The sequence below is a fragment of the Aplidium turbinatum genome, chromosome 11, assembly GCF_918807975.1.
Source record: "Aplidium turbinatum chromosome 11, kaAplTurb1.1, whole genome shotgun sequence".
Classification (NCBI taxonomy): domain Eukaryota; kingdom Metazoa; phylum Chordata; class Ascidiacea; order Aplousobranchia; family Polyclinidae; genus Aplidium; species Aplidium turbinatum.
Window position 1 is genome coordinate 16817255 of NC_137482.1, and position 27696 is coordinate 16844950.

Sequence of the window (27696 nt, forward strand, 5' to 3'; positions counted from 1 at the left end):
TTTCTTGAAAAGGGAGACCTAACGGTAGTTTTTCTGAGAATCGTATTTAAGCTTATCAGCTAAAAATATCTTGCGCTGCGACATTGCTGTGAAAGTGCAGCACATTCACATGTTCCTAGCTTGCTGATAGATATAAACATTTCAAAAATACACACAGCATGTTTGTACAATTTGTAATAAGACTTTATTCACAAGCGAAAATTATAAAGTAAAAGTATACAATAAACCACCTTGTAAAAAACACCAACACATAATACTGTTATGTATAGCATCACTTGAAAGAAAAGAAATGCACAAAAAGGATGGAAACATTCTTTCGTTACCTTGAAAGTTCACCTTATTGAATTCACTAAAAGTAGTTAAAAATTATGCAACTTCTACAATATAAAGACGCTAAAAAAAATAGGTTGAAACGAAGCAATGGCTGAAGAAATTAAAAATTCACAAGGTGAGATGTGGCAATATCATCAGAAAGATGAACTCTGGTCTTACGTTTCCAGTTTTACAAAGGATTAAAAAAAATCGTTTGGTTTTAGTAATTATTTAATGACGTTTGCAGCTGATTTAAGCGCGGAACTAATTTGGCGTGATTAGCATTATAATCTTCACTTTCAAAATGAGATGCCTAAGTTTAAAAAATTACATCACTCGTAGAAAAATAACCTCAAATATTCTTTCCCAAGACCATTTTCACAAGTTGAATGGCAAGAAACTTGCTTAATCAATGAACTCCTTTGGTTTTTATTGGGAGGTGAACAAATATCACTTGGGGGTGACAAAACCAGTTTATAGTTTGGGAAAAAACGCCACGCGGGGAGTGAAGAAATGGCGTCATACGATTTGAACCGCGCTTTGTCCCAATGAGAGGAGTTATTCCATCCCTGCCAACAAACCAGTCATTTTTGACATTGATATAACGTCTATGGACGTTAAACATAAAAAAAGGACTGACATACTTGCTGAGACAGCGTTTTCTTCAGGGCTGTGGAGTCGGGGTCGTATGTTTTTCGCCCGACTCCACAGCCCTGGTTTTATTGGCCACCACAGCGGGATAGTAAACTAGTGATCAGCGGTAAGGGGAGTAGGCTAGACAATTGGGAGAATGTGTGGAAAATGTATACAGAGAAAGAGAGAATTAAAAAAAGAACATTAAATATCTCAGAAAACAAGTGAAATCACAGCATATACACTAACGATATAAACAACGTTAGAAAAGACATCAAGTATGCATTCACGCCATAACAAGATTATTCATCGTCATCTAAAACTGTACCGTTACACAGTGGATAAACGTTCCAAAAACGTCAAAACCAAATGTTACCCAGTCGACAAAACGAGACATGTTTGTATCAATCCAACGTCTGTAGAGGTCGAATTTATTAAAAATTGCCTGATTTTGTCAACAGGTTGGTTTCAACAATGTGATCGATTCGTTTAACCACCGACGTGCGTAGACGTTGAGCCAATGTGACATTGGCATGCGAAAAAGTAAGCAGCACTTGTTATTGAAAAAGCACAAGTAATTTTCAGGCAAACCCAACCACGAAATCATCCGTTTTTACATCATGTAAAAAAAGCTGATTTGCCGACTGAAACAGAAGTGCTTTAACACGATAAAACCCCGAAAGATAAATCAGCGTTCAAACTAGCGACGTGATAATGTACTTTGTACAAGAGAAAACAACAAACCGGAACGTCGTGACTCACAGACTTGCTACAAAACGTCATACGTCAAGCTACATGTCGCACGCGGGGGTGATGGAAATTGTACAACGAATGATTTAACGAATTCATCAACCGATGAAATCTCCATGTTTGTTTCAATTTCAGGCATGTTATTGTCCAGAGATATTCATCAAACCAAAGTGCTTTGTACATTTTTGTAAGAGTTTTAAAATAAAAAGTGAAAAATTCAAAACGATGACTGAGCAAAGAAATTCATTCTAAAGCGATATTCGAAGCACACAAACATTCGCCTGTTGCCAGTGCTGCGCAAGAACCTGCGCGTAAATTCAAACAGCAATGCCCTCCTACGAATGAATTGATATCGATGTTTGTTTCGAAAAGTTTAAGTGGTTTATCGGCAGACTTCGAGGCTGTTCCAGTATCATATGACGCTTTGGGGTGTCAGAACCATCATATCACGTTGAAAAGTTTGGTTAGCCTCATACGAGGGCTTGAAAAGCAATAAAATGGCGTCATATCGATACTCAAACAGCCGCAGTACAAATTTCTTGGTAAAACTACAAGGAATAAAAATGATTGCTGAACAACAACCGCAGGTCACTAAGGAAGAGTGGAAATCGTTGGTATGAGCTTAGAAATGAAACTTTGACGTCTAGTTACGTAAGAACGATGTAAAACGACGGTTGGCGCGTATTTCATTCACTTTTATCGATAGCTCAAGGCTTATTTTTATCTTTAAATAACGGAATGCGTGACAAAACTAAGCGGATTACGCTGAAGGTAAAATTGGCGGGGCACTGCGCTGACCAACAGTGGGGCAAAGTTCAACATTCTATGGCTTCATCTGCCTTTTGTGACCCCATAACAAATGTTTATTTTACGTCCAAATTATTCCAAAACCGCTTGGCTGCTACACTTGCAACGAAAACTAAACCGGTTGATACATTGCCGCCCTCTCTGTGCTCAGCGCAACTGTTGGTACCTCTGCCAAACAAACCACCACCCGAAGGAGGTGTCCTTGAAACTACGTCATGTCAATCTGGAAAGCGTTGGCAGGCTTTCTTCCATTTGCACGCGGTACACCACAAATCTCGGTTCTCCATGCCGTAAACCTTGCGGCACTTTTTTCCATCTCCGCGCACTTTCCTGAAAGTAAACATCCGATCATTATAAATAAGCTGAGCTGTGCAATTATTCTTAAAGCAACCGACCTTGGAAGAAATTTACTTCTAAAATATTAGAGAAAACATTTTAATCTTTTCATCAGAAGGTTTGTCTTATAATCAGAAGATAAAAAATCAGAAGGTAAGATTTCCTGTCAACAGGTTGAAATGTCGTCATAATCAGGAATCGCACGCGATTGGCTTCCGAGAAACAACCACCATGACGGCACATGATGAATCAAAAGAGAAATGAGAACTGCTGACTGCGCCAGAAATTTACATACAAAAGCATATTACCGTACACCACTCCAGCTGCCAAATTTCAACACTATTCCAGCGGGCATTGTGATGTTATGAATGGGACGTGTGGTCAGTGGTGTAAGCAGAATGGCGTACAATTCTTTGGCTTTGTTTCGAATTTAGTTTGTAGACTTTCGCTTCGGAAACCAACAACTTTCGTTTCGAGGTGCAGTCGAAAACGAAATGTTGCACCCGGGATTCTTTCAGCGCAGAAAATTTAAGGGAGCGGTCTCGCACCATGATTTTCGAACTATCAAGTTTACGAGCTAATGTCGGAATGAAAAACCGCACAATCCTGTTGCGTTTTTGATTTCCCGAATTAACTTTCTTTATTTCGAACAACCGCTCATAGAGAATTCGTATGGTTGCAATAAAACCAGCGTTTCGAATAAGTTTACATGAAGAAGACAATACTGAAATTTCATTTTGAGAAGTTTGAAAAATAAATATCATCTAGCCCAGGGTTTCCCAAACTGTGGTCCGCGGACCATTGGTGGTCCGCGACCACTGCACAGGTGGTCCGTGGCGATATGACAAGAAATTAAAAAGTCACACATATACGTTGTACAATGTACACTGTACAGTACGTACCCTGTCAAAGATAATTGCCGCAAACAAACAAAATAGCAGATTTCATAAAGAAACTCAACATATGGAAAACCAGGATAAATGATAATGTTGTGCATATTATGTTTCCTGTTCTGTGAGACTACATTACCAACAAACCCTTAATTAATACAGAGTTGATTTTCTCTGACGTTATACAACATTTGGAATTGCTTTCTGCACATTTCAAGAAGTACTTTTTTAAATGAGATATGAGGATTTTGACTGGATTTTAAACCCTTTTGTTGTTACAAAGACTGATCTGCCAGGACGCAAAGAAGAAGAAATAGCCGAATTATCATCTGATGGAACTTTAATGCTTAGTTTTAATCGAACAGCTATTGCATCTTTCTGGTTGAGTGTTGTGGAAGAATACCCAATGCTATCGCAAAGGCAGCTAAAATTTTATTGCCTTTTGCCACGACCTACATGTGTGAGACAGCATTTTTAGCTCCTTCCAACATGAAGACAAAATACAGGTACAGACTTTCCGTGGACCCTGACTTACAAGTTTGCCTTTCACAAATAACTCCGAGAATTGATGACTTGTGCAATAAGAAGCAGTCCCATTGATGTTGTCAGTTTTTTAAATAAACAAAACTCGGTTTTATTTATTTTTACCTTTGTATTGGGGGTCCGCGAATAAACAGCTTCACAAATAGTGGTCCGTGGCCCAAAAAACTTTGGGAAACCCTGATCTAGCCTACCACTGCAGTGTTTTCCAACTTTTTTTGAGCCACGAAACACTTTATGCATTAACATAATCTTGCGAAACACCAAACGAAATGTTATTATAATTTAATAAAATAAACAACACAACAATTTCGTCACTTTCAGATTTTATCAGTGCGATATCTGGGCCTGTATGGAAGAGCGCAAAGTGATGTTCGGACAGGAATTGCAGAAAAACAAACGCGAAGCTCTGGTGATATTGATTTTCGATCGGTGTTTCATGGAACACTAGTTAAACTAATAAAATTCTTGCGAAACACTAGAGTTCCGGTTTTTAACCGTTTTTTTGGTAGTATTTCGGAACACCGGTTGAAAATAACTGTACTACTGAACCTACTAACAAGTTTTAAAAAATCTGCTATCTTTCTGGATTCATGCCATTCAACACATCTTTTGTTTAAACTTTGACTGAGGTCATAACAGAAACCATCGCTTGAGGTAACCGCAAAATCGAAGATAAAATGTCGAGTTACGTCGATAAACATCACCACGACACTAACGTTCTGTTTGTAACAACACTCACCTCCCCATTGCCACAGACTTGGGAGACATCGGAAAAGTCGCTTTTGTCGACGAGGTCTGTTGCAATGGTTGTCTCTGTTGAACAACAGGTTTCGGGACAAACTGCAAAAGTCCATTTGTTATTATCAATTCATGTTAACATGATAAGAGCGAAAAAATATTTGTAAAGAGAGCGCAATTCTAGATATCAATAATAATCGGATCGCTGCATGCATTGGACAACATAATTTTGTAGTAAGAATGAAAATATGGCAATCATCACAATATTATATCAAAACAATTCTAAGCAAAAAAGCAGCAAACAATATATCGCTTCGATAAACGTCCACTTACACTAGCAGAAGCGCCGCTGTGCCAGGAGAAAGCCTTTGTGTTGGGGGCGTTGACAGATTGTCCGTGCATAGCGTTTGGATATGGGCTGTCTCGAAGGATAGAGTAGCGAGGAGGGTTGGAAGGGACAGATATTGGGTTGCTGTGAATGTTTGCGGCCGGCGATGTGTAGGGAGAAGTTTTTGAAGCCAGAGGCGATCGAGAATGCTGGAAAATCAAGAAAAACAAATTAAGGTGAAAAATAAAAATGTAACTGAAAACTTATTTTTCTTTTAACACTGTTGAAAAACATAAACAATTTTAAGCTCATCCAGAAACGTCGTATATTTACTTTCCCGTGGTGTGATGGTGAAAAGGACAGACTCGCAACGGGCACAGGTGGATTGGGAAAGTTATAATAACTTGATGGGGCAGATCCAAAAGATAATGTGGACGGGCTGCTGCCTCCGGAAGGAGACGGGACTGAAGCATCTTCGTTTTTCTAAACAACCAAAACATATTGCATTTTTTACAAGCTGTGGTTATTAAGCAATACCAATGACTATGCCTGCAATCGATGCTTACACAGCGTGGTAATGTATTTAAGAAATTTAAAAAAGATATCTGTTTAGAAAAACCAATATTAAAGCAATTATTGGGAGATTTGAGAACAATTCAAAAGTGAATCATAACAATCGATAAAAGCATGTGTGCTTTACCTTGTAAGGGACAGCCCTATGAAGATGCCGATGCATTTTGCTGTCGATGTAACCTGGGGCAGATGATCCAACCTCTGGTGACCGGGAACGACGGGGAGGGGTGCCAGCTAGCTGAAATCTGAACTCGGCAGGGAGGCTGGCAGGAAACGGCTGTTGGAAAAGTCCCGGCGCGAAGTAGTAAGGCAGTGGAATCTGTGGAGTCAGCGCCAAAGGCATTGCCATGGGTATCGAAACGCCTTGTTCAATTTTAGGGCATGTTTCTTCTTTTTCCATAACAACTTCCAACCGCCCTGGCTCTGAATATGAAGAGGAAGCCTGAGAAGAGTGAGATGCAGGTCTCGGGGAGAGGATGTGTTCCACATGAACTTTCGGCACGCGGAGATCTTGTGGTTCATCTGAAATTTCCATGTCTTTCGATTTATCCCCCAAGGTGGCTTTAGTTGGAGTAGGAGTCGATCTCTGAAGCAAGATTGTGCCAGATTCAGCATCAAGTACATCTTCAGGAGTAGAGGACCTAGGTGCTCGCTCTTGCTCTTTGAAAATTCTTTCTCTGGGATCAATATGGGGGGAGGCTCGCATGTGAGTGCTTCGTTGTGGGGTTCCGACTGAGGGAGGCTGTCGTGAAGGTGATGTGTGACGGGAATCCTGACTCCAACTTCCCATGTCACTGCTGCCGAAACTTTGTAGACTTGACGCTGAAATATACGTGTAGTTATTGCGACTGATGCGCTCCACGATTACGTGATCTTAGTAACTGCAACTATGTCTGTTTTATATAGAGCTGCAGCAATTGCTGATGAGGATTTATTCTCAACATTTTACAAAGAAAACCGGTTTAGCACAGCCAAGAACATCATTACCCACAATTCACTCTCTTAGTGCTGAGTGCTAAACTGAGACGAAATTCAGTACCACTTTCATAAAGGTCTTTTGTATTACCCGATAAGGTGTCGAACCCACGCTTAAAGAACCAAGAGGCTAGCACTCAATGCACCTAGCGAATACAAATAATGAAACTTAACGCAACGCACGACAAACTTACAACGGTTCAACATTTTCAAAATATAATTCTATTTTTCCGTACAGTATTGCAGTGCTTGTCGTTGACGTGTTTGGTAGGAAAAAACACATCTGACTTTACAAACGGCTAAAGTACTTTATAGTACCTTTGAGATTATCTGGATTGTGGAAGACAGGACTTGAAGATAAACTGCTGAGAACCATGGCAGCCATCAGCTCTGTCATGGTTGGCTCTTCGGATGTTCTCCGAACTCGAGGTCTGCAAGTCAACAACTCATTACCTCATTGTTAATGGTAAAGATAAAGGTATGAATGGCAAATACTTACGTTTTATTATCAATTTGTACTGGAATTAAAAAGCATTTGTTTGTATGGAAAGCGATTTGTCTAAAGGAATTGATATCAAGCGTGAAGTACGACAAGGATAGGATGTGTACTTTCTCCATGTCTTTTAATTTATATACAGAAATGATTTTTCGACGCATTGATGATGTGAAAGGGGTAAATATTGGCGGTTTGAACTTAACAAATTTACGCTTTGCTGATGATAGGTTTGTTCTGTTATGTTATGCTGATGATACTGTTCTGGCTGAATCACAAGAAGTTCTTCAAGAAGTATTGGACTATGTTAACTCAATTGGAAAAGAATTTAATATGAAAATTAACACTAAAAAAACAAATCAATGATAATCTCAAAATCACCACACACTCCAGTACTCCAAATTATAATTGACAATGAAAATACACAAAAAGTAAAAAAAAATCTATCTTGGACATTTAATAACTGAAGATGGGAGGTGTGACCATGAAATTCTAAGACGGATAGAAATTGCAAGAACTACATTTTGAAAAATGAAAAATGTTTTAATCAATCAAAGTTAAAATTTATCATATCGTCAAAGGATATTAAATGCCATATCTGGTCAACCCTTTTATACATGTCTGAAACTTGAACAGTGCCAAAAAAATGGATAAACGGATCGATGCCTTCGAGCTCTGGACAATGGACATACAGGCAAATGTTAAAAATTTCATGAAAATAAAAGATCACTAACGATGAAGTATAATATCCATTTCAATTTAAGCAAAATTTATTTACAAATAGTCAAAAGAAGAAAATTGAAGTATTTCGGACACACAATAAGGCAAAACTCGTTACAAAGATCATTAATAGAAGGGAAGATAAACGGTGAAAGAAACAAAGGCAGACCAAGAATGATTTGGACAACAAACATCACCAAATGGATAAAATTAAGTGATGAAAGTGCAGGAACTACTACTGCCGAGAACAATGGCGTATTGCATCCAACCCTCAATACGAGGAAGCAACATAATGATTATGATGAATGATATGGCTGAAGAGGGGCATCCAAGAATAGACTCTGTTAGATTGCTTTAATTAACAACCAGGTCAACAAAATTTGCTACATCTACGTCGTTATAAAATGGCTATCTATGCGTTGAAACGATCCAAGAAAGCAATGTGCGAGGTACAGGCGGTTTTATCCAGAAAGCCACAGCTGACCAAACACCAACCTTCCGCACAAACTAATCTCGGTAAAAATTTGCTGCGTGTGCAAACATGTCGGTAGCAGTGCTATATTTACAATTATTGATCCGTCACCAAGCGAAGTTATATTTAGTAGTAATAATGCCTACACTACTAACTCGCATTCCTTTAAGTATGCTTACGCAAGCAAGTCCAAAAGTTAATTTGCAATGCTGCTGTTGTTGCGGTAAAATAAAATCTGTTGTTCGACGCCATCTGAAAACTCAATTCAACGCTCAATTAACGTTAAACAACGCAGTTTGGTGTTCGAATTGGCATCGCAGAAAATCAATCCATTCGGCTTCTTGGGGCGCATACTTATCGCAGAAGTTCGAAATCACAAACGATCTCTCCCGTCGTGATAACTTTTTATGCGAAAAACAAATACGAATAGTTCCGGCTGAAATTGCAATCGTATCAAACATTGCTCGAGGCAACGGCATCCAAACGAGTCACAAACATCTCATGCGAGCACGTTTATTTTGCCGAATCATTTTCACATGTCCATTGACGCCTTCTTTATTATTCAATTGGTAGGGATGATATGCCAATCTCAATGAAGCGGTGACGTTTAAAAATTTCCATTTGGTGGAAGTCGTTTGTCATGCCAATTATAATTGCGTGACTGTTGCATCTTACGCATTTAAAGTACATTTCCTATACAATGTAATAAATTCTATTTAATTGCATCCAAAATCCCATGAAAATGTTTCCAATAGCAAAAGCTCACGAACCCAAACCTTAGCACAAACTGTACAAATCCCACACAGCACAGCGATACTTACATAAAAGTACGCGTCTTTCACTATAGTCATTAAAAGTAGAAAAGTGTTCACACTGTTGTGTAACACAAACCAAGGTAAGGCCAAATCAAAAGATATGCCACGTTTGATTCGGATAAGTTCACACTCCCACATTCACACAAGTAAGACAGTAGTTTTCCTTTTCTAGATAAGTGATAAGATAAGATAAATTAGCGGAATTTTTGTGGTTAACAAAAAAGTTTAGCGCAACAACAAACTTTCCAAAAAAGTGGAACTCAAAAGTTCTTGAAATATCGTAAATTATGTTGAATTATAACAAGATACAAAGTTCAAAATTTAAAGATTGGAACACATAGTTAATTTCCAAACGGAACTGCTGTGAGACAGTGAGAGTAGAAACAATCTGCAATTTCAATGACAAAAAGTAAGTAGGTGATTTATTTAATATTTCTAAAGCGCGGGAATTCACATATTTGGGAGGGAAAGTGAACAGCCTTCTATTCCTGTATTGAAGCGGCCATTGGTGACGTATGACACCGGGATTTTTGGTGCTTTCTTTGTCTGAGTGTGTGCGCGCGCACGCGGCTCGTTTTCACGGGAGATATAAAATATGAGTCACGTGATGAACGTTCCAACCGCAAGAGCAACCATGTGACTAAAATTTCGTCATCTTATTTGACAACACGATGACCGAGCACAAATGAGGAACCGGGCGGTGGAAAGGTTTGTACAAGAACTTTAACGTTTTACCGATTGCCATGTAAAGCTGCACAATCTTTGAAATGATTCAAATACGATAAAACTTTAAGTTTGCGCATTGTTTGAACGTATCCTAAAAAAATATGGTAAAATTGCTCTGGCTAAGAGTTTTCGGTATGGTCACAAAGGTTCCAACCCCTTTCAAACGAGTGAAAAATTTGAAGCCAATAAAGACACGCTTTCATACAAACAACTGGGTTCTGAAAACATGATTTTACACAGAAATATGCAGCATAAGGCCAGCTTACATAACGTCCAAACTGATAATTAAAAAGTTTAATTTAAATGACGACACGTAATTGATTACATTACAGTAGAAATTCAAAAAACGATATTTAATCAATGAAAAATGATTTTATCTGGCCATGAGATCCAAAATTGGTGAAAATTGCCTTGAAGCAAAGCCACAAGTTGAACTTTGCTTGGTTAGCTTGTATATTTCCAATCAGTGCCCACAGTAAACTCGGGTGACTCATTGTTACGCAACAAGTGACAAAAATAAACCTTGGAAGTAGAACCATGAGTAACGAGCAAATAAAACACATTCCAACCTGGCCTTTACATCGATCAAACGTTAATGCAAGGTACAAAACAGCTAAACGTCAGCTACCTGAAGAGTCAAAAGACAGCGTTTGTTTCCGCAGCAGCAACAAACTGGAAACTCAACACAACAGTTCAGTCAAATGTGTACACAAACTTAACGTTGTAAAACTTTGAAATATAGCAGAAACAACGTGACTACCCAACTAACTCCGTGGAATAATATAGAAGAATTTCCATGCATTTTGCAATAAGTTAGCTTAGGCCAGGGGTGTCCAAACTTTTTCCCAGGCGGGCCAGATTTTGATAATGCAAAAGTGCACCAGCAGCCTCAGACAGTTATTTTGCGTAAAAGTTTTGCATCTACACTTTCTACAGTATAGTGATATCGTGTTATTTAATGTAATTTTCATACAACAGAGCAATATGCAGTTTCAAGTATTCTGTTAGGGTTAAGGTTAATGTGAAGGATGAAACTGACGTCTTGATTTCTACAGCCTACCTAGGTCAAGTCTGGTTCGAGTGACAGATAAGCGTAAAATATTACGTAGGTGGCAGTCGCTCAGCTTTGATCTCAAGCGGTTCTTGTTCAAATTCATAACAGAGAACGTCTGCTCACACAAGTATGTTGAACCGAACAAGGTCAACATTTTCTTGGAAAACGTTCACATTTCTGCAAATTTGTTTTTATCGAGCCGCTGGTAAAAAGGCACCAGAGAAAGATGTTACTGTCGCTTCGGCATGACAGAAGCTCAATTAGCTACACGTGGAGCCTCATCAGGGTTCAAGCAGAATAAGCGAATAGCAATACCCCATTTACAACTGCGGAAAAATCTCGAAAGCGGTCGTTGAATTTGCTAGCAAGAAAATGTCTGCAGGAAATATTGTCTTCAATAATCTTTTTAAAAATTTAAGTTGAATTTGTATGATTTCTGTGTGTCTGCGGGCCAAAAGTAATAAATTGTGCAACAACAAGCCGGCCATACAAAAACCTATCACGGGCCGGACTTTGGACATCCCAGCCATAGGCCAATTCGCTCCATGTTGAAATAAAAGAAGTCAAATATTCTCAAAGTACTGCTAACATTTTATCTTCAAACACGCAGCGACTCGATTAAACTTGGTAAACACTGGAAAGCAAAAACTACAACACACAAAATTGTAATGGAAATAATTAAAATGGAAACTCTAAACCTAAGGTGAGCAAAAGACTAAGAAAGCAAATTCAGACGAAAATGCTACACCAAACAATACCACAAAAAATTACAGGTAAAGTGCTATTAATAGAAAATCAGTAAACACAAAAAAGCATCTATACTTTTATAGCATTGCGTGTATGTAGGTTTTTCAAACACTTCAAACAACCAACCAAGTTATAAGGGTAAGTTTTTCGTGACGTTTTTGCTATTGCTGGTGGCCGTGAAACAGTAGCCTTCGCAGGAAACAGTATCAACTCTTCAACAAACGTTGGTTTCCTACAGTTACGGATACACAGTTAAACGTCACCGACATCGGCTAAACTAAAAGCTGCAGTTTTATTACAGACTAACTTACCGATTTGGAGTTGAACATGACATCAATCCAAATTTGGGTTAAGGGCGACTGTTTCAAAACTTTACGTGTGCTAATGTAACAGTCAATAGACTATCGAACAGAAACTATGAAAATACAACTTGCAGAATCTGAAAAGAAATCTATTCAAAACGGTACGCACCGCAAGAAAATATCAATATTTGTTTACTACCAAGCTAATGCGTGCGAACGAACAGCGCAAAAGCACAATCACTTATGAAAAGCCGACTTTGAGGAACCGATACTTCGTCACAGGTTACGCTTCAACAAAGCGAACAGAGAACCGCGTTACCATCCCGGCTTTGAATTAAATGGAAAAATTGCGCATATCGTTACGTTTAAGAACTTGGTTTATGAGGGGATTTCCTCAACTACTGCCTACAGTCTACAGTTACACGATTCTCCTTGGCAAATGAACCAACATGACATGATTCAGGTGAGCGAAATTGATCTTGACAAAAATCACGATGTGGTGGATAAGCTTGACATTTTTTGTTTTTTTTTAACTCTTATCTTCGTTCCAAAGTACTGCCATATATTACAAATGTAACAGAAAAGAAATGCAAGTTGATCGTATTAAACATCCACTATGCAAAAGCATTAGCGGAGTAAAGATAGACTGTTTCTGACACAAACAAATTAGAAAAGCCAAAGATTTCGTTAGAAAAATATTTGCTTTAACAACAAAACAAAAAGATTTAAAAAAAGGTTCTATAAATCCGGAACCAGTCTTTCATTGCGTAATAAAATCATCAAGATACTAACCGCAATCAAATGCAGAATTGGAGATAGTTCAACAGATAGAAGCACTGTTGGGAAATGATTGGCTACGCGAAGGGGCGTGACAGACGAATATCACAATGACACCACAACACATCACGCCACACCGAAGGAAAAGAGTTGCGAAATATTTTCAAAACAAAATGTTGACGAATAAACATAATATGTAACCGGGCGAGGCGCTCTACTGAATGTGCAGATACGCAAAAGAGTCTTTCATCTTTTGGTTTATAATCTAATTCTAAAAACCTAAGATGTAGAAATTTTAGTCTGACACATAGACCTACAGCTACTGCAACAAGCGCGGAACTAAACCTTGGCACAAAACCAACTAATTCTGGTATGTCTTCAAAACGTGCCTTTGCAATTGGCGTAATGAACCCGAAGTTACAATTAAATGATTGTAGGTCGAAACGATGGAAAGTCCAAAGAAATCACCCAGTCAGTTAAATTAGCCTTTTTTGCATCGTTTCAACGTCGCGAAGTGAGGTGAAAACGTTAAAATTTTCTTTCTGAGTAAAAAATTACTCACCCCGGCTGTGGCACCTCGATGCTGGCTGACACGGTTCGACACTTGCGCAGGTTGCTTTCTTCGGACATTTTCCTGTATTCCATTGGGTTTGACGTCTGAAGTTTTTGAGTTTTCCTAAACAATCGGAAACTGCTTGGTCATACAGAAATTATTTTTTAATTAGTTTTCTCCAGTCAGCAAAAAATTTTGTGACAACATTTCACTGAAACTTAATTATGTAACGTCACAACAGCAAAAACCCAATAAATGTTGCTAGCCGGATCCGTCTGGGCAAGTATCCAAAACAGCATCCGATTTACAATCTTACAGCAAAAAACGTTATGGTTGTATACAAATCACTCGGTAAGAGTAATTACCGGCTGTCAAGCAGACGTATCTGGTCCGGCTTTCTTGATATAATTTCTTTTCCCTCAATATTTCCAGGGATACGAATTAATACTTCGTCACCTTGATAGCGCTGTATATAACCGCCGACCTCTCTCCCGTTGTGTGTTGTAAAGACCTATAAAACAAAGTTTTAAAATGACATGACAGGCAATTGACCGGCAGAGACATACCTATTATGCAGCCGTTCAAGAGTTCAGAATGACATCATGGGTGGTAGTTTTGTGATTTGCAACGTCAGCCTTCCGCCAAAGTTGAAAGTAAATATCAAAATTTAACCTAGCTTTATAAGTCTAGCACTGTATTGGCTTCAACAAGACCATGTTTAAAAATTGACATTACAGTAGTTCCCGCTTATTGAGCCCACAGTTAATAGACCCACATGCTTATTAAGCCCAATTTGGTCGGGTCCGGAATTAATGAATGCATAAGAGTGGTAAAGAATTGTTCCTCGATAGGTCCACCCCTATAACAAGCCCAAAATCGTCCGGTTTGGAGGTGGGCTTAACAAGCGGGGACCACTGTATTTGTATGAATCATGAAGAAAATTAAAATTCGTGTTTACTTTTTGAAACCGTTGCAGGTGGATGTCCGAAGCAGTTCTGAAGTTTGTACCAATCATATCCTTAGAGACACACAAATGATTCTGTTGTTTAACTCCACAATGTAAGAGTATCGTCGCTAATAACTCCGTAGTTGATTTTACAGGATAATATCAAAAACAACTTGGTGAGATACTGATTAACAAATTAAACTACACTTCTGAAAGACAAAAATTCACAATAATGACGCAATTTCAATGAATCTAATGAATTCGAAATTGAAATCGGGTTGGCGAAATTCGTATTTTTCAAGCTTACTTCTCCGGATTAAAACGCACGCTTTCATATTGTATAAAGATATGACAAAGGTCGATAAAACCTATGAAGGCTGGGCTGGTGTGGTAGTTACTAGATACAGCTACTTCGGGCAAAGTCACGAGAGCATTGTGGCGCCCCAAGACGGCTTGAACGTGCGTTGCTGTAAATGACGTAGGCACAAGAAGAAAGGTTGCATACTGGATGACTCCAACACTAAATTATTAATGCAGTAGACTACACATGAGAAAAATACATTAAAATCAAATGGGATAGGGCACCAGAAATAATCCGTAAACATTTCGTCATAGCACACACGGGCAAGCTCATGCTTTCGTATGTTTTTAACCTCAAGACTTGGCACTTGAAAATCTATCTTTCAAAATGCAGCCACTGGCACGCAAAAAGTAAGCGTAAAACCGGTAAAACTATGCAGTAAAGGTATTCAAAACAGATTTATCTCAAGCGAAAGGACACTTTGTTTGTTCTGCAAAAGAATTGATTTCGAGAAGTAAAAACCAAACAACTTGAAAGAAATCAAATCAAAACCAAAAAAGTTTACCAAGCTGGTGTACAAGTCTCCACCCTGGTCATAAATGGTACAATGTGATATAAAACAATGATTGGAAACGACCAAGACATGTAGAGTGAAGTGTATGAACAGTAAAGCAAAGGTAAAGTAGTTTCACCCTATATTTTTGATCGATTTCAATATATGACATTGTGGTATTTCAGACCAGGGCGGAAACTTGTACACCAGCTTCAAGTTTACGACGAGACGAAATTTTATTTAGTAATGTTTTTGTTTTCAATGGAGCCACTATAAAGCTCGGAACTCAACTGTTGTAATTCTGCAGCTAAACTGAATAATACTACTGTCTACTACTCGCATATCCTTCTCTGTATGACACATGTGACTACCACCAAAAGTAATCAGTCTACTGAAATCGGTACCAATAATGAGATAAACAGCACACATCACTCTGTCCAGATTGCAGTAAACAACAAACATACTGTCCTACCAAACACAAAGGAAGAGTGGTGATGGCAAGACTCTGACCCACACACACATATATATTTATGCAGGGAGTGAAAAGAACTGCCAATAACACAAAAAGAGAGGCTCAGCTACTCTTTTCAGTCTCTCTGTACCAGACGCGCGCACACACGCGCCACAACAAACAACAAGCTCGCACAACTACGAACAGTTGCTCCAGCACGCTCCAAGTGATAGGCTGCAGTGATACGCTGTGGTGTGGGAGAAATACCAACAACAAAGAAAAGTATTAATTACCAGACGGCTTTCAAGTTATGCGCATCCGGTTGGCTGGCATTCACCTGAAGAAAGTTCTCGGTAAAATGAGTTGAAGTGTTCTATATTTATCTGAAATATAAGTGTGAGTGAATTACTTTCACAGTGATGCAAAGTAAATACAATGTTACAGAATTTGACAAAAAAAAAATAGTCCTGACGGTTTTGAAGCTAATCATTCATAAGTTAATGACATACGCGATGTGTGATCATTGAAAGTGTAAAAGTGTGGTATTTACACTCGGCAATGCAGCCGACATCACCGAAGTGATAAAGGTGAACAACTCCTGCGGTTTCTGTGTTAATTTAAAACTGAAAAATAAGACGCAAAATCACACGTCTTCTTATAAACTCTATTAGATTAAAATTAAGTTTATTGAAAACCCCAATCCCAATCTATTGACCTAATCAGTGGCATAATTGGGAACGCATGGTAGACGTTTTTATCTGCTCCTCGAAAATTAAGATAATAATGCAATACTGTATTTCAAAGTAAACGCATTGGTAATGGTCACTCAACTGGCTAACAATTAAATTGACCTATTTCAGTGTTGATGGAGGTATGAGGTAAATGTGGCTTGTACAAGCTGTAGATACGGGAAGGTAGGAACATCTCAGACGGATTTTCAAAATTTGATGAACGCTAACACAACGCTACACGATTTTTCAACAAGTACGGTTTTATTTAGTAGTTTCATTTAGTAATGTGTCGTTGCCCACTGTGACACAAAAGCAAATGATCCCTTTCAAACTAATTTAACAGCTTGCACTAGAGCTGTAAAATTCCAATCACCAAACTCGCTAAAAGTAAGCCAACCGGATTTCTCTATCTCAGACAGCAAATCAACCCTTTTTTAAATTGATTCAACGTCTGCAGACGTTAAACCAATGTAGGAAACGGTTGATTTACTGGCTGAGATTGTAGTGAGCCAAGCAGATGCAAAAACGCTTGATATAGTTCCTTGCACTGAAACTATTTTTATTTGTGTAGACAAATGAAGTAGATAAATCACGTTGTGTTACTTAGCATACCGTACTTTAAAAGCACAGCTAACAAATCCCTCCTATCACAATTGACTTAGTGCAAACCTGGGAGTTACCTAGGCCTACTTTAGGTCGTCTGTCAGGGGACACCCACCACCAAATTTGTCTGTCACATACATTTTTGTGAAGCTTAACACTCACACATTAATTTTCAATTGGTTTTATCCGGTAACTATTTCAGCTGACCTAGCTCAGTTAGGGGGGTCACCTACTTTAGGTCGTCTGTCAGGGGACACCCTCCAGCAAATTTGTCTGTCACATATATTTTTGTGAAGCTTAACACTCACAGATTAATAATCAGTTAGTTTTATCCCGTAACTTTTTCAGCTGACCTAGCGCAAATTTTGGGGGGTATAAAACTTGTCTGTCAGAGCCCCCACACCATTGAAAATGTCTGTCACATACCAGACAATCATCTAGAAACAATTTACTTTACAACCAACTAAGTTTCAAGTGGTAACTATTTCAGCTGACCTAGCGCATTTTTTGGGCCATGAAAAATGCCCCCCATTCCCATACCCACCACCGGCGGCCCGGCAGACTTCCAGATTATGAGTAGCCACATACCACCGGACATCGCTGTATGTATTGAAATTGGTAACTTTTTCACCTAGGATCAGGGCTGGATTTCAGCCGGAACGGTCCGGAGCGCCGCTCCGGAAGCTCGATCAAAAAGTTGACTTGTCCGGAACGGCGTTCCGGAAGCTCAAATATATTATACTCTTATTATGCATTGCCCTGTTCAGTAAAAGTATATCTATAATAATTCTAAATGAGTCGACCACGTTAAATCGCGTATCCACTCTGATAACACTGGCCGACACAATTTTTGGTGCCGGCAGTTTTTGAATTGATTTAGACTAACTTTGGGGCGCTGATTTCGAAAATGCAATCAGTTTTTCTCCATCAGGTCAACTTTTTAAGTTACGGTACGGTGATTTTGACTTTTTTATTGTATTTGCCCTACAAAGTAGCACAAATGCAATAGTTTTAATGCTGTCATTATGGGATTACAACCTTTATTATTGCTCTTGCATTACATCCTAAAACAAACAATGAAAGTAGACAATGCCAAGGCAATTGTTTTCTGTGTTAAATGCTAGTAGGTGCAAATCAAAGCAGCAGAATTGTGCTTTTTTTTGGGGGGGGAATCTAGCGCGCTTATGGTTACAACATCAAGAAGACGTTGTCTCAGTAACACAAATATTTTCTGCAACATCTGTGGTGATTACGCACTAGAGCAGGGGTGGGGAACCTGCGGCCCGCGTGACTGTTCCATGTGGCCCACGTCAAAATTTCTTTACCCAAAATATATTGAAACAACAGCTCAAAAAAGAATAGGGTGTGAATTCTTGGTATTGCGAATGGCCTTTTATGACTAGTTAATCCATCATAGAAGATTAAGAATTGCAATTAAGAGTTGAGTTCCAATTAAGAGTTGCAACATCTTCCGTGTCAGCAGATATCACACGACTCACGAAAAATAAAAGCTTTCAGCCATCCCACTAGCTGTAAAAGTGAAATAAATCATTGTCTACTAACTGTCTTCGCTGCATTTTTTATCTGTAAATAAAATTTCAAAAATTTTAGTGGCCCGCCTGTGTTATTTCTCATTTTATGTGGCCCGCAATACTAAAAAGGTTCCTCACCCCTGCACTAGAGCCTAACAGAAAACGCATCTTCTATCATCATTTAGAAAATTCGATCCAAGTTCGCTTGTTGAATTCAACAGACTTGTCATTTATTAACAGCTGCAAAATACTTCATTCAACTACTTGGCTTGAGGACACAATAATCACACACGGAGAAAACCAAATCAAGGAAGTGACAGAGATTGCGCTTAGATGAACGCGAAGCTGTTAGAGGACTTCGTGAATATATAACTACGAAAAGAAGATCCAAGAGTCTTCAAAGTTTGATAACACATGGCCACCTGGAGATGCGGCCTGATTTGTCACATTTTGGAGATTTTGATTACAGCTACTGCTGGTGCTTGACTGACATTTTTTGAGATGTTCTTACTTTTTGCGGTTTCCTAATGACATAAAACTTTTTTGTTGCCTTGGGGAAGCAGTAGCAAATGAGAAAAAGTAAGTTGAAAAACGCAAAATCAGACTGTTCTTGAAAATTAACAGTCTGACTAAAATCTTCAAAATCAAATTTTCTTTGTTTTTCAACATGTGAAGATGTTAAAACCTATTGTATCATCGGGGGAAAAGAATAATAAAAGCGTAAAAATCTAATTTTTAGAAAAATTTATTTAAACGTTCGCCCAAAGTTAGAAAAACCTGAAAATTTATGCAAAATGTGACAAATCAGACCGTATCTTTAGGTGGCCATGGATAACGTCACGAAAATCTCTTCCAATTTCATCTAGCAGTGTGAACGCGGATTTCCACAATGAACCTCATAGCCTACTGACATCTGACCGTGTTTCTCTACACACTATGCAACTTTTCAAGTTTACCCTTTATACGAATGGTCGGTCCTCCACTGAAAAAGTTTTAACCAGCAAAGATTACAAATAAAATACAACATCTGTAGGCTACGAACTGCATTGGCACGACTGGAGTCATAAATTAATCAATAACATATATTTACATCAACATAAACAAACAGATACATATGAATAAACTCAACACGGTAATTACAAATTACAATCCTGAAACATTTTGTTGGCTCAACAAGTTTTTATGTTTGTAGGCCCAAAGAAGTTGACTTTGCAAATGCAAAATGACATTTTAATTTAGAGCATAATGTCTAACTTTCTACTTGATTTGGCAAGTTCGTTTAACACCACTTCCGCGCTTGGAATTTAAGTAGGCTCAAGCCCGGATTTAGGGGGGGGGGGCAGTTGCCCCGGGCCCCCCGACTTTTGAAGGGCCCCCCTATGTGGAAAAAAATGTGATTTTGTGTTATTTTTTGCCTTTTGGCCTTTAAAGTTTCTGCAAAATGCTGTGCAGTACTGGACTGATGCTACTGTAGACGTAGAGACGGTTTTTCGCGCCATACGCGCAAAAAAATTTTTTGCACGGGGCCCCCCGATTTAAAAGTGCCCCGGGCCCCCCATCAACTAAATCCGGCCCTGAGTAGGCTACGATGGATTTGCATGAGAGCTAGTCCAGAAAGCCTGTCCTGCCCCATAGTGCTTCTAAGGTAACTTTTCAAGCGTCGTAGACAGCTAAATGTTCTTTCTGCAGAAGCAGTTGTGACTGGAAGTGTACCGGTAGCCAAAATTATCAAGAGTTTGTAAATGTTTGGATAAAACTCTTTTTGGGATTCTATTGCTGACACCGCATCAATCGCACTTGCTGGCCTTTCACTTTCAAGAATTCGTTCCCACTTAATTTTCCACCTGGCAAGTTCATCTATCACGGCTTCGCAGTCAATGTCTCCTTTGTAAAATTGTACTGTATTGTCAATGTCACTATAGGCTACCTCGTTGAAGCGACATTTCTAGGCACAATGAGTTGAATTTGGGCAGCTGTTTTAAAATGCTCATGAAATCTTCCTTGCAATTCTTGTAGAAGGCCATCTACATACGGTATGTAGCCTATACAGATTGACGATAGAAATCTTCCGGATCATTTGTCTCGTAGTTTTCTCTCATTGATTGGCGACCAGCTTTCCTAGGTATTGTTATTGCATCTAGAAGCAGCTTTTGGGCCTTAGAATATATTGTTTTGAAATCAGCAACTGCATTTTCTCTGCAATCAAATACAACTGCTTGAACTCCGCTAATTTCCTTTGCACACTGTGTGAGGTCCATATTTGGAGATTGAAGAATTTTAGAAATCGGCAAAAGTAATCTTGAAAATCTGGCGCACACACAAAGAGATACAACTAATTTTGGAGAGAGCATAGCACATAAATATTGCGGTGCCTTGGGAGCAGAAGTTGTATCTGACCACTCTGTCATTCCTTCAAGTGTGTCAAGCACGACAGGAAACATTTCCACAAATTTTGTGACATTCTTGTGACGATCCACCCACCTGGTTTGGTTTCACACAGGCGTGTGAGTGACTTACTCCTACATGCACCCGAAATGGATTCACTGCTCTGTTGCAATGCTTTCATGCGCTTTGCTGAACCTCTAACAAATGTGGTGATGTCTTTAATTGTGCTCACGCAATTAGATATGGCAGCTACACTGGAAGCCTTACAAACAACCAGATTCAATACGTGTGAAGCACAGTGCATATACAGTACACAGCAGTAGGGTACTGTCTTTTTACATGTGCCTGCACACCATTAACGTACCCTTTCATCGATGCAGATAATGAGGATGCCAGCCTAATTTATCGAACAAAGTCGTTAGCATGGCTTCCAACCAGCGTAGCCTACTTTCGCTTTCGATAGTCTACACTCTACACTACAGTATGGCTGTAAGTGTACGACGTACGTCGTCTATTCATGGTACATTTCATACTGCATAGAACGCTTAAAATTTTTTCAAAAAATTTCGGGGGGGCAAATGCCCCCAATGCCCCCCCCCCTGGTTGCGGGCTTGCGGCATGATATATACTTTAGCAACGTTTTACGTACATCAAGTGTGTTGTTTCAAAGTCTTATAAGGGCATATTTCCGAATCTCTTATACGGCACCAAGCGCATTTGGAAAGTAAAAAATTAACGTTCCGGAAGCTAATCTTCTGGAAATCCACCACTGCCTAGGATGGACGTCGCGGGCTCCCGGTCTACCCATTTACTTGCATTAAACATGCATTTATGTAAAAACGAAACAATCTAGAAAAACTTTAGCTGTAGCTAAAAGAAGTCGAATGATACTTCTTTCAATTGCACTATCTAGCATCTCGATACCATTGGCACAGAACGAGATATATGCTGATTTGTAAAAATTGTGACAACACGCCCTTTGCCCTACTTAGACGGTGAACCTACTTGGCGCAGTTTTTATTTTTGAGTAAGCCTACTTTTGCTGTGTTTTTTTTTTAAGCAGAAAGTTTTTATTTAAAAATACACTTTTCTTGAAATGGGATAATAGACTTGATATAGTAAAGGTGTACGTGTTACTAGTATAAAAAAACAAGATAATGGTTGATTTGCTTTCGGAGTGGACTTCAGAGTGCCCGCCCCGTTAGCTCAGTGGTTACGCGCCCGGCTCAAGATCAGGCGGGGCAAATTCAACTCTAGGGGTGTGCGCTTGAGCATTGAGCAACGCACTTCAGGACTGCTCTTCATTCAGCGGCACGTAGGGAATGGAATAATTTCCCAGCAACAACACTTCAACAGTCGGAAACTTCACTCTGCCTATCTCGGTAAGCGGCCCTGCGTTAAGAGCCTCTACAAATATGCGAACCTACCAGGAATAACCAATCAAGGCTTTGTCAGTCCGAGGATAAAGATTTAAAAACCAAACCAGTCAATATTTCTAAAGTATTTGGAGCAACTTCGGAATTAAGTCCAAAAAACCTGACTCCGTACACTTCTGAGGCCCAGTCATTTCGAGATAGTGACATTTTTGCTTGTTGAAATGTTGTTGTCTGCAAATTATTTCATCCACTAAACGAAGAGCAATTCTTGCTTAAGCGCACAACCTATAGCAGCGCTTGATCTTGTGGTTTCTTCATGCACAAAGTCGGGCGCTTAATCAACTGAACTATTGGAATGCAGTTAGCTTCATGAACAATTCCTAAACCCACATAAGCTACGCACAAAAAATTTGATAAAGGGCAGTTAAAACCTACAAGTAATGTTTTAAATAACAATCTACTGACTACTGATCCCTGTTACCTTAGCAATTGAGGTTTTAGCTTTCTAAACATGGAACATGGATCGTTTCAGAACAAGACTAGGTCAGAAAGCGAGGCAGACTCCGACTCAGCTCAGCAGCAGCCTAGAGCAGTTAGCTACACAAAAAATTTGGGTCTAATTAATTAAAAACTTTTTATAAGCTACTTAAGTTTTTGGTAAAAGCGTAAGATGTTAATCAAATGCAAGTGTAGCCTATAAAAAAAACTTTCAGTCTACGAAAATAACACAGGTAACCAAAGGAACTGTCTATTAGAAAAGTTACGAGTGGTAGGGGAGGGGGTTTATTTGGCAAAAAAATTAGGATAAAAGTCAACCCGGGTTTTCAGATACAAGATATTTTAAGGCGCTGGTTCGGCTCGAGGGGTGTGCACTTGAATAATGCACTTCAGAACTGCTCTCCATTAAGCAGCAACCCAGCAACAAGAGAAAACTTCATTCTGACAATATTGGTAACAACGCCTCTACGAATATCCAAAACTGCCGGTAGTATCCCATTAAAGGCTTTGTCAGTCCGAGGATAAAGATTCAAACCAAAAATAATACTCATATGTCAACGGTGGGCAAGCCTTAACCAGAAGAAAACAATTTGCAATGCACGGAATTGATGGGGGGGTGGTTTTCTATCATCTCTTGAGCAGCATTAGGCTTTTAAAATTACGCAAACTAATCCGTGGACGATTTATTCAGGTGCCGCAATAAAACAAGCAAATAAGAATCCGAATTTTAACCAACATGCAAATTGTTTGATTTTATTTGCGATTTGTTGTTGCCAATGCTGTGACTAAACCATACAAAACCTTTAGAGCAATTCTTGTTTGCATCCAGCAAGATACAGGCATGAATACATGGCGAAACACCATTGTTCGTAATCTATCAGGTGCATGAAACATCTGTAGCCTACATAGAAAAACCCATCTCAGCAAAAACAACATATTTTTCTTGAGTTAAACCAATAAGAAAGTTGCAGTGATAAAAATCTTGGGTTTTTTGTGAAGCAACAATACAATAAAAAGCAGCCTTTGTAACTACACAACTTATAGTACAAGATCACGTTTTACTGTTACAATGTGTTCACGATGCAATCAAGCATAAAATCACATCGAAGTTTAATAAATGCAGTGGCAGTTGGTCCCACTTTTGAAAACAACGCATGGGCATATGCAGCTGCATTCAATATCAAGTTATGTCTTTACCATCATCTGTTGTTCTTCGTATCTATCTTCACTCTTCACCGGATCTGTCTTCCTTTTGACATGAGTTGGATCTGCGTCCGGCATCACTTGAACCTCTGCTGTGTGACCTCTTTCCATCCCGACCGTTTTCGTCCACTAAACTTTTTGAAGAAGAAGGTTCCTTTTTCTGCTCTTCACTTCCAGAACGTGTCCGGGTTCGTCTGTTGCTTCGTCTTCGTGGTGATTTCGATCTGCTCTTGGAGTGTTTTCTGCTCTGATTCCTCGTCGTGCTTCTCGAACGAGACTTGCTCCGTCGTGGAGAGGGATCGCGGCTCCTTGATCTTGACTTGGAGCGATTGCGACTTTTCCTTGGAGAATGAGAGCGATTTCTCTTGCTACGGCTACTCCTCCTTTTTGGACTGCCGTTATCACTTTTGCTATCCGATCTAAACATATTCGATTATTCGTAGCTGATACTACAGGACTTCAAGAGTGATTGTCAGAACTGAAACCCTTGGCTGAGCTCTTAATACATTTGCATCAAAAATGCAAATGGCCCCATTTTGGTTGAGTTTACTTTCCTTGGAACAAGCTTTTAAAGCTCTTTTCTAGCCTCCAGAAAAGAACGCGCCATCCTTGCAGCCGCTGATTTCGTCACAAAACAAAACTTAACAATTGAATCAATAGCTTTTCAACAAAACTAACCAAATAGAAGAGCTTAAAAAAAGTTTATAAAAACGTTTATGATTGATTGAATCTTCATCCTCGGAGTGGGAAAGCTTCTTGCAGAGCTTAATCCTGGCAGTTTCGCATACATATTGTAGAGGCTTGAATCACTGACGCAGGCCCGGTCACCAAGATCGACAGAGTGAAGTTTCCGATTGTTGAAGTCTTAGTGCAGGGAAATTATTCCATCCATTAGATGCCGCTGAATGGAGAGTAATCCTTTACATGCGTTGCTCAAGCGCACACCCCGAGAGTCGAACCAGCGCTGCTTGATCTTGAAGCTTCTTCGTTCCAGAAGTCAAGCGCTAACCAACTGAGCTAGCGGGGCGGTGAACGTGATTGCAAAGCTAACAAACTACCTGCTGCGTGATCTGCGACGTTTTCTTGGACTTCTGGATCGGGAAGAAGAATATGATCGAGATCTTGAACGCGATCTGGAGTATGATCTCTGTCTTCGGAAGCTAAGTTTTTGATGAAAGTATGTGTTAGCCATCTCTGACACAAGCAGATGAGGGAGAAGAATATTTGCAAGACAAGGTGAGATTTTCAAAATTAACTTTTTCAAATGCACACAACTAACAAGACAATTCTTCAGGAAATTATGCTATTAATACTTACATGGTTGTACAACATCTTTACGTACGCTGTCTAAATCGTAACCAGGCTTACTAGGGCCGATCGCATACTATGTGGACATGTCAAGTCGTTAAGTTGAAACTACGCGTAGAACAGCTGCCGTGCATGCGCCCATCGGAGACACCAGTCTTTGCGTCGCACGATTTCTCAACGCACTCGCTTGTGGCCATTGAACATAAACTACCGCACGCATTGCTGTATCGCCAAATCCTTTGGCAGTTCGAACGAGGACCAAGAGACAATTCCAATACCAACAAGAGCGCGGCGCACGGTGTGCCGTGTCTACCAATCCTACAAGTGGTTTAGGGATAAGTGAAGCTTTGCAGTAAAGTGGTACATGTTTAACAATCGTACTGTAGAACAAAAAGATGTGGTTTTAAAAACAACTAAAAAAGAAAAGATTTCGATTTAAAAACTAAATGAACACCATTCATCTCACGTGAATTTTGCAGCCAAGTAACAAGTACTAATAGCTTAGGTTGCAAAGACGAAAACGTCTTGCTTACATCATGGCGCTTACATATGACGTTACAGTTCGTTTATGAACAACAAGATTTTTAACGGTCAATATTACCTTCGCGCTCGCGGGCAGTCTCTGGCGAAGTGGCCCATTCCACTGCAGTTGTAGCATCGCATGTCGTTGCGTGGTCTGCCTCCTCCCCCGCGAAAGTCGAAGCGCGAAGGGGGTCGACGCATCGGACGCCGGTCGTTGGATCTTGAACTCCCCACTGCCGGGTTGGAAATGTCAACTTTAACGCGGCGGTCGCAAATTGTTCTGAAAGATAAAGTGGTTCAGCTCTCTCAGGTGATCATGCCAAAACTAGCAATCACATGGATTAAAATATTTCTTTGTCTAAAAAATTAAAAACCAATCAGTTTATTCAATCAGACGCAGCAAATACTTATCCTAGCAATCCAAACCAGTTCTGTTCAGTAGTTTTTAGATAAGCTTCTTTGAGATTTAGACTTTAGAAAAGCAATTATTATGTAGAAAGATTCTTAAAAATCGAATAATTTTTATATACCACAGTTCCGTACTAGATAATATTTTAAAATGGACAACGATAAATCTTTGCTTGACTCTGCTATCATTTCAATTAAACTGTATAATTTGTTGTGTTCTGAAACTACACAACTGCAATTGAAATACTTTACCTTCCTTAAAAAAGGATTGTGTATGTGATGTGCCTCACCTAATTCAATCACGCGTTGTTCCTTTTTAATCAACGCAGCTATGTTTGAAGTCCGTGCTGTCTGTCAGATACTATTTTGTTTATGACAGTATAACAATATACAGCAATCTATGACAGTATGGGCTTTCTAGAATATGCAGTAGTGCTATATATATATATACAACATTGGCGTGTGCTGGTTGACTTCTGAAGGCATGCAATTTCAGCGCGTGCTAAATTGGTGTAACTATAAAACGCAATCTTTTCAACTAGATACAGGGTAACCCGGTATTACGGTGTTACATTTATACAATCTTTAAACACAATTCAGAAACTTGAACAATAAACAAAAGAATGAGTGAAAGAATATTGTACATCATGCGATAAACTGAAGTGCTACGTCAACAAATGATTGGCTATGGTGTGGATTTTTAGATCTTAATGCGGTAAAACGATTTATGTGATTATCAAGTTCGCAATTAACTAGATTTCACTAATTGTAAAAACAAAAGAGCAGTCCACAAGAGATTGCCGAGCCATGTGCAGCTCAAGAGCCACGGATTGGCTATCGTTGGTCTACTGAATCAAAGTGACCCATATGTAAAAATCCATCTTGAATGCTGTTAACTAACGATGAACTCAAACACTATCATATAACGTGTTTGTGACTTACCAAACGTAATTGTAATTTGGACAAAATTTTCCAACTTACAAAATACACAACAACCGTCTCAGTTATAGTTACATGAATATGTGTAATTAATTACATTCAATTATAATTGAACCAACTCTGGTATGCAAAACACAATTTAGCAACGTAACTCACTTGCCATCTAAACCTTTCACAGCATCTTTTGCATCCCTTGAGTCTTCAAAAAGCACATAGGCAAATCCGGGTGGATTACGGGCTATCCATACACTAACTAAAGGACCATAATAACTAAATTCATCTTCTAGTTCAGTTCTTGAAGCATTATTGCCAAGATTTCCAACATAAACTTTTCTATCTGACCCTTCTCTCATAGCAGTTGTTTGAATATCAGCCTAAAATTAACACGTGAGAAAC

General features: G+C 39.2%; 2 protein-coding genes across 3 annotated transcripts; both read right to left on the reverse strand.

Annotated features, from left to right (window-relative positions):
- Positions 1-167: 167 nt before the first annotated feature.
- LOC145779940 (zinc finger protein 704-like) lies at positions 168-14695 on the reverse strand. Of its 2 annotated transcripts, none has more exons than XM_082591628.1 (9): positions 14503-14695; positions 13910-14055; positions 13554-13667; positions 7204-7316; positions 6038-6732; positions 5671-5820; positions 5343-5546; positions 5011-5111; positions 168-2832 (listed from the first exon to the last, which is right to left on the reverse strand). In XM_082591628.1, the coding sequence occupies exons 1-9, from the start codon at positions 14557-14559 to the stop codon at positions 2721-2723; spliced, it is 1692 nt and encodes a 563-aa protein (XP_082447754.1). In that variant the 5' UTR covers positions 14560-14695; the 3' UTR covers positions 168-2720. The 2 variants fall into 2 exon arrangements, with proteins under 2 accessions (XP_082447754.1, XP_082447755.1); XM_082591629.1 differs by having other exon boundaries at positions 6038-6725; positions 7194-7316.
- An 8631-nt stretch (positions 14696-23326) lies between these two features.
- Positions 23327-27696, reverse strand: LOC145779612 (uncharacterized). Its single transcript, XM_082591249.1, has 4 exons — positions 27457-27696; positions 26033-26233; positions 25182-25283; positions 23327-24542 (listed from the first exon to the last, which is right to left on the reverse strand). The coding sequence occupies exons 1-4, from the start codon at positions 27651-27653 to the stop codon at positions 24146-24148; spliced, it is 897 nt and encodes a 298-aa protein (XP_082447375.1). The 5' UTR covers positions 27654-27696; the 3' UTR covers positions 23327-24145.

What these genes read in the sequence shown, in the direction of transcription:
- LOC145779940 (XM_082591629.1), bottom strand. Translation starts at nt 14,559, where the DNA reads ATGATTGGTACAAACTTCAGAACTGCTTCGGACATCCACCTGCAACGG. An exon ending in ATCGAGGTGCCACAGCCGGG is followed by an intron (nt 7,317 to 13,553) that starts GTGAGTAATTTT and finishes GTTGACTTGCAG; the next exon opens with ACCTCGAGTTCGGAGAACAT. An exon ending in ACAGCGGCGCTTCTGCTAGT is followed by an intron (nt 5,112 to 5,342) that starts GTAAGTGGACGT and finishes GGACTTTTGCAG; the next exon opens with TTTGTCCCGAAACCTGTTGT.
- LOC145779612 (XM_082591249.1), bottom strand. Translation starts at nt 27,653, where the DNA reads ATGAGAGAAGGGTCAGATAGAAAAGTTTATGTTGGAAATCTTGGCAAT. An exon ending in GTGAAAGGTTTAGATGGCAA is followed by an intron (nt 26,234 to 27,456) that starts GTGAGTTACGTT and finishes TTTATCTTTCAG; the next exon opens with AACAATTTGCGACCGCCGCG. An exon ending in CGTCGCAGATCACGCAGCAG is followed by an intron (nt 24,543 to 25,181) that starts GTAGTTTGTTAG and finishes GAATATGTTTAG; the next exon opens with ATCGGATAGCAAAAGTGATA.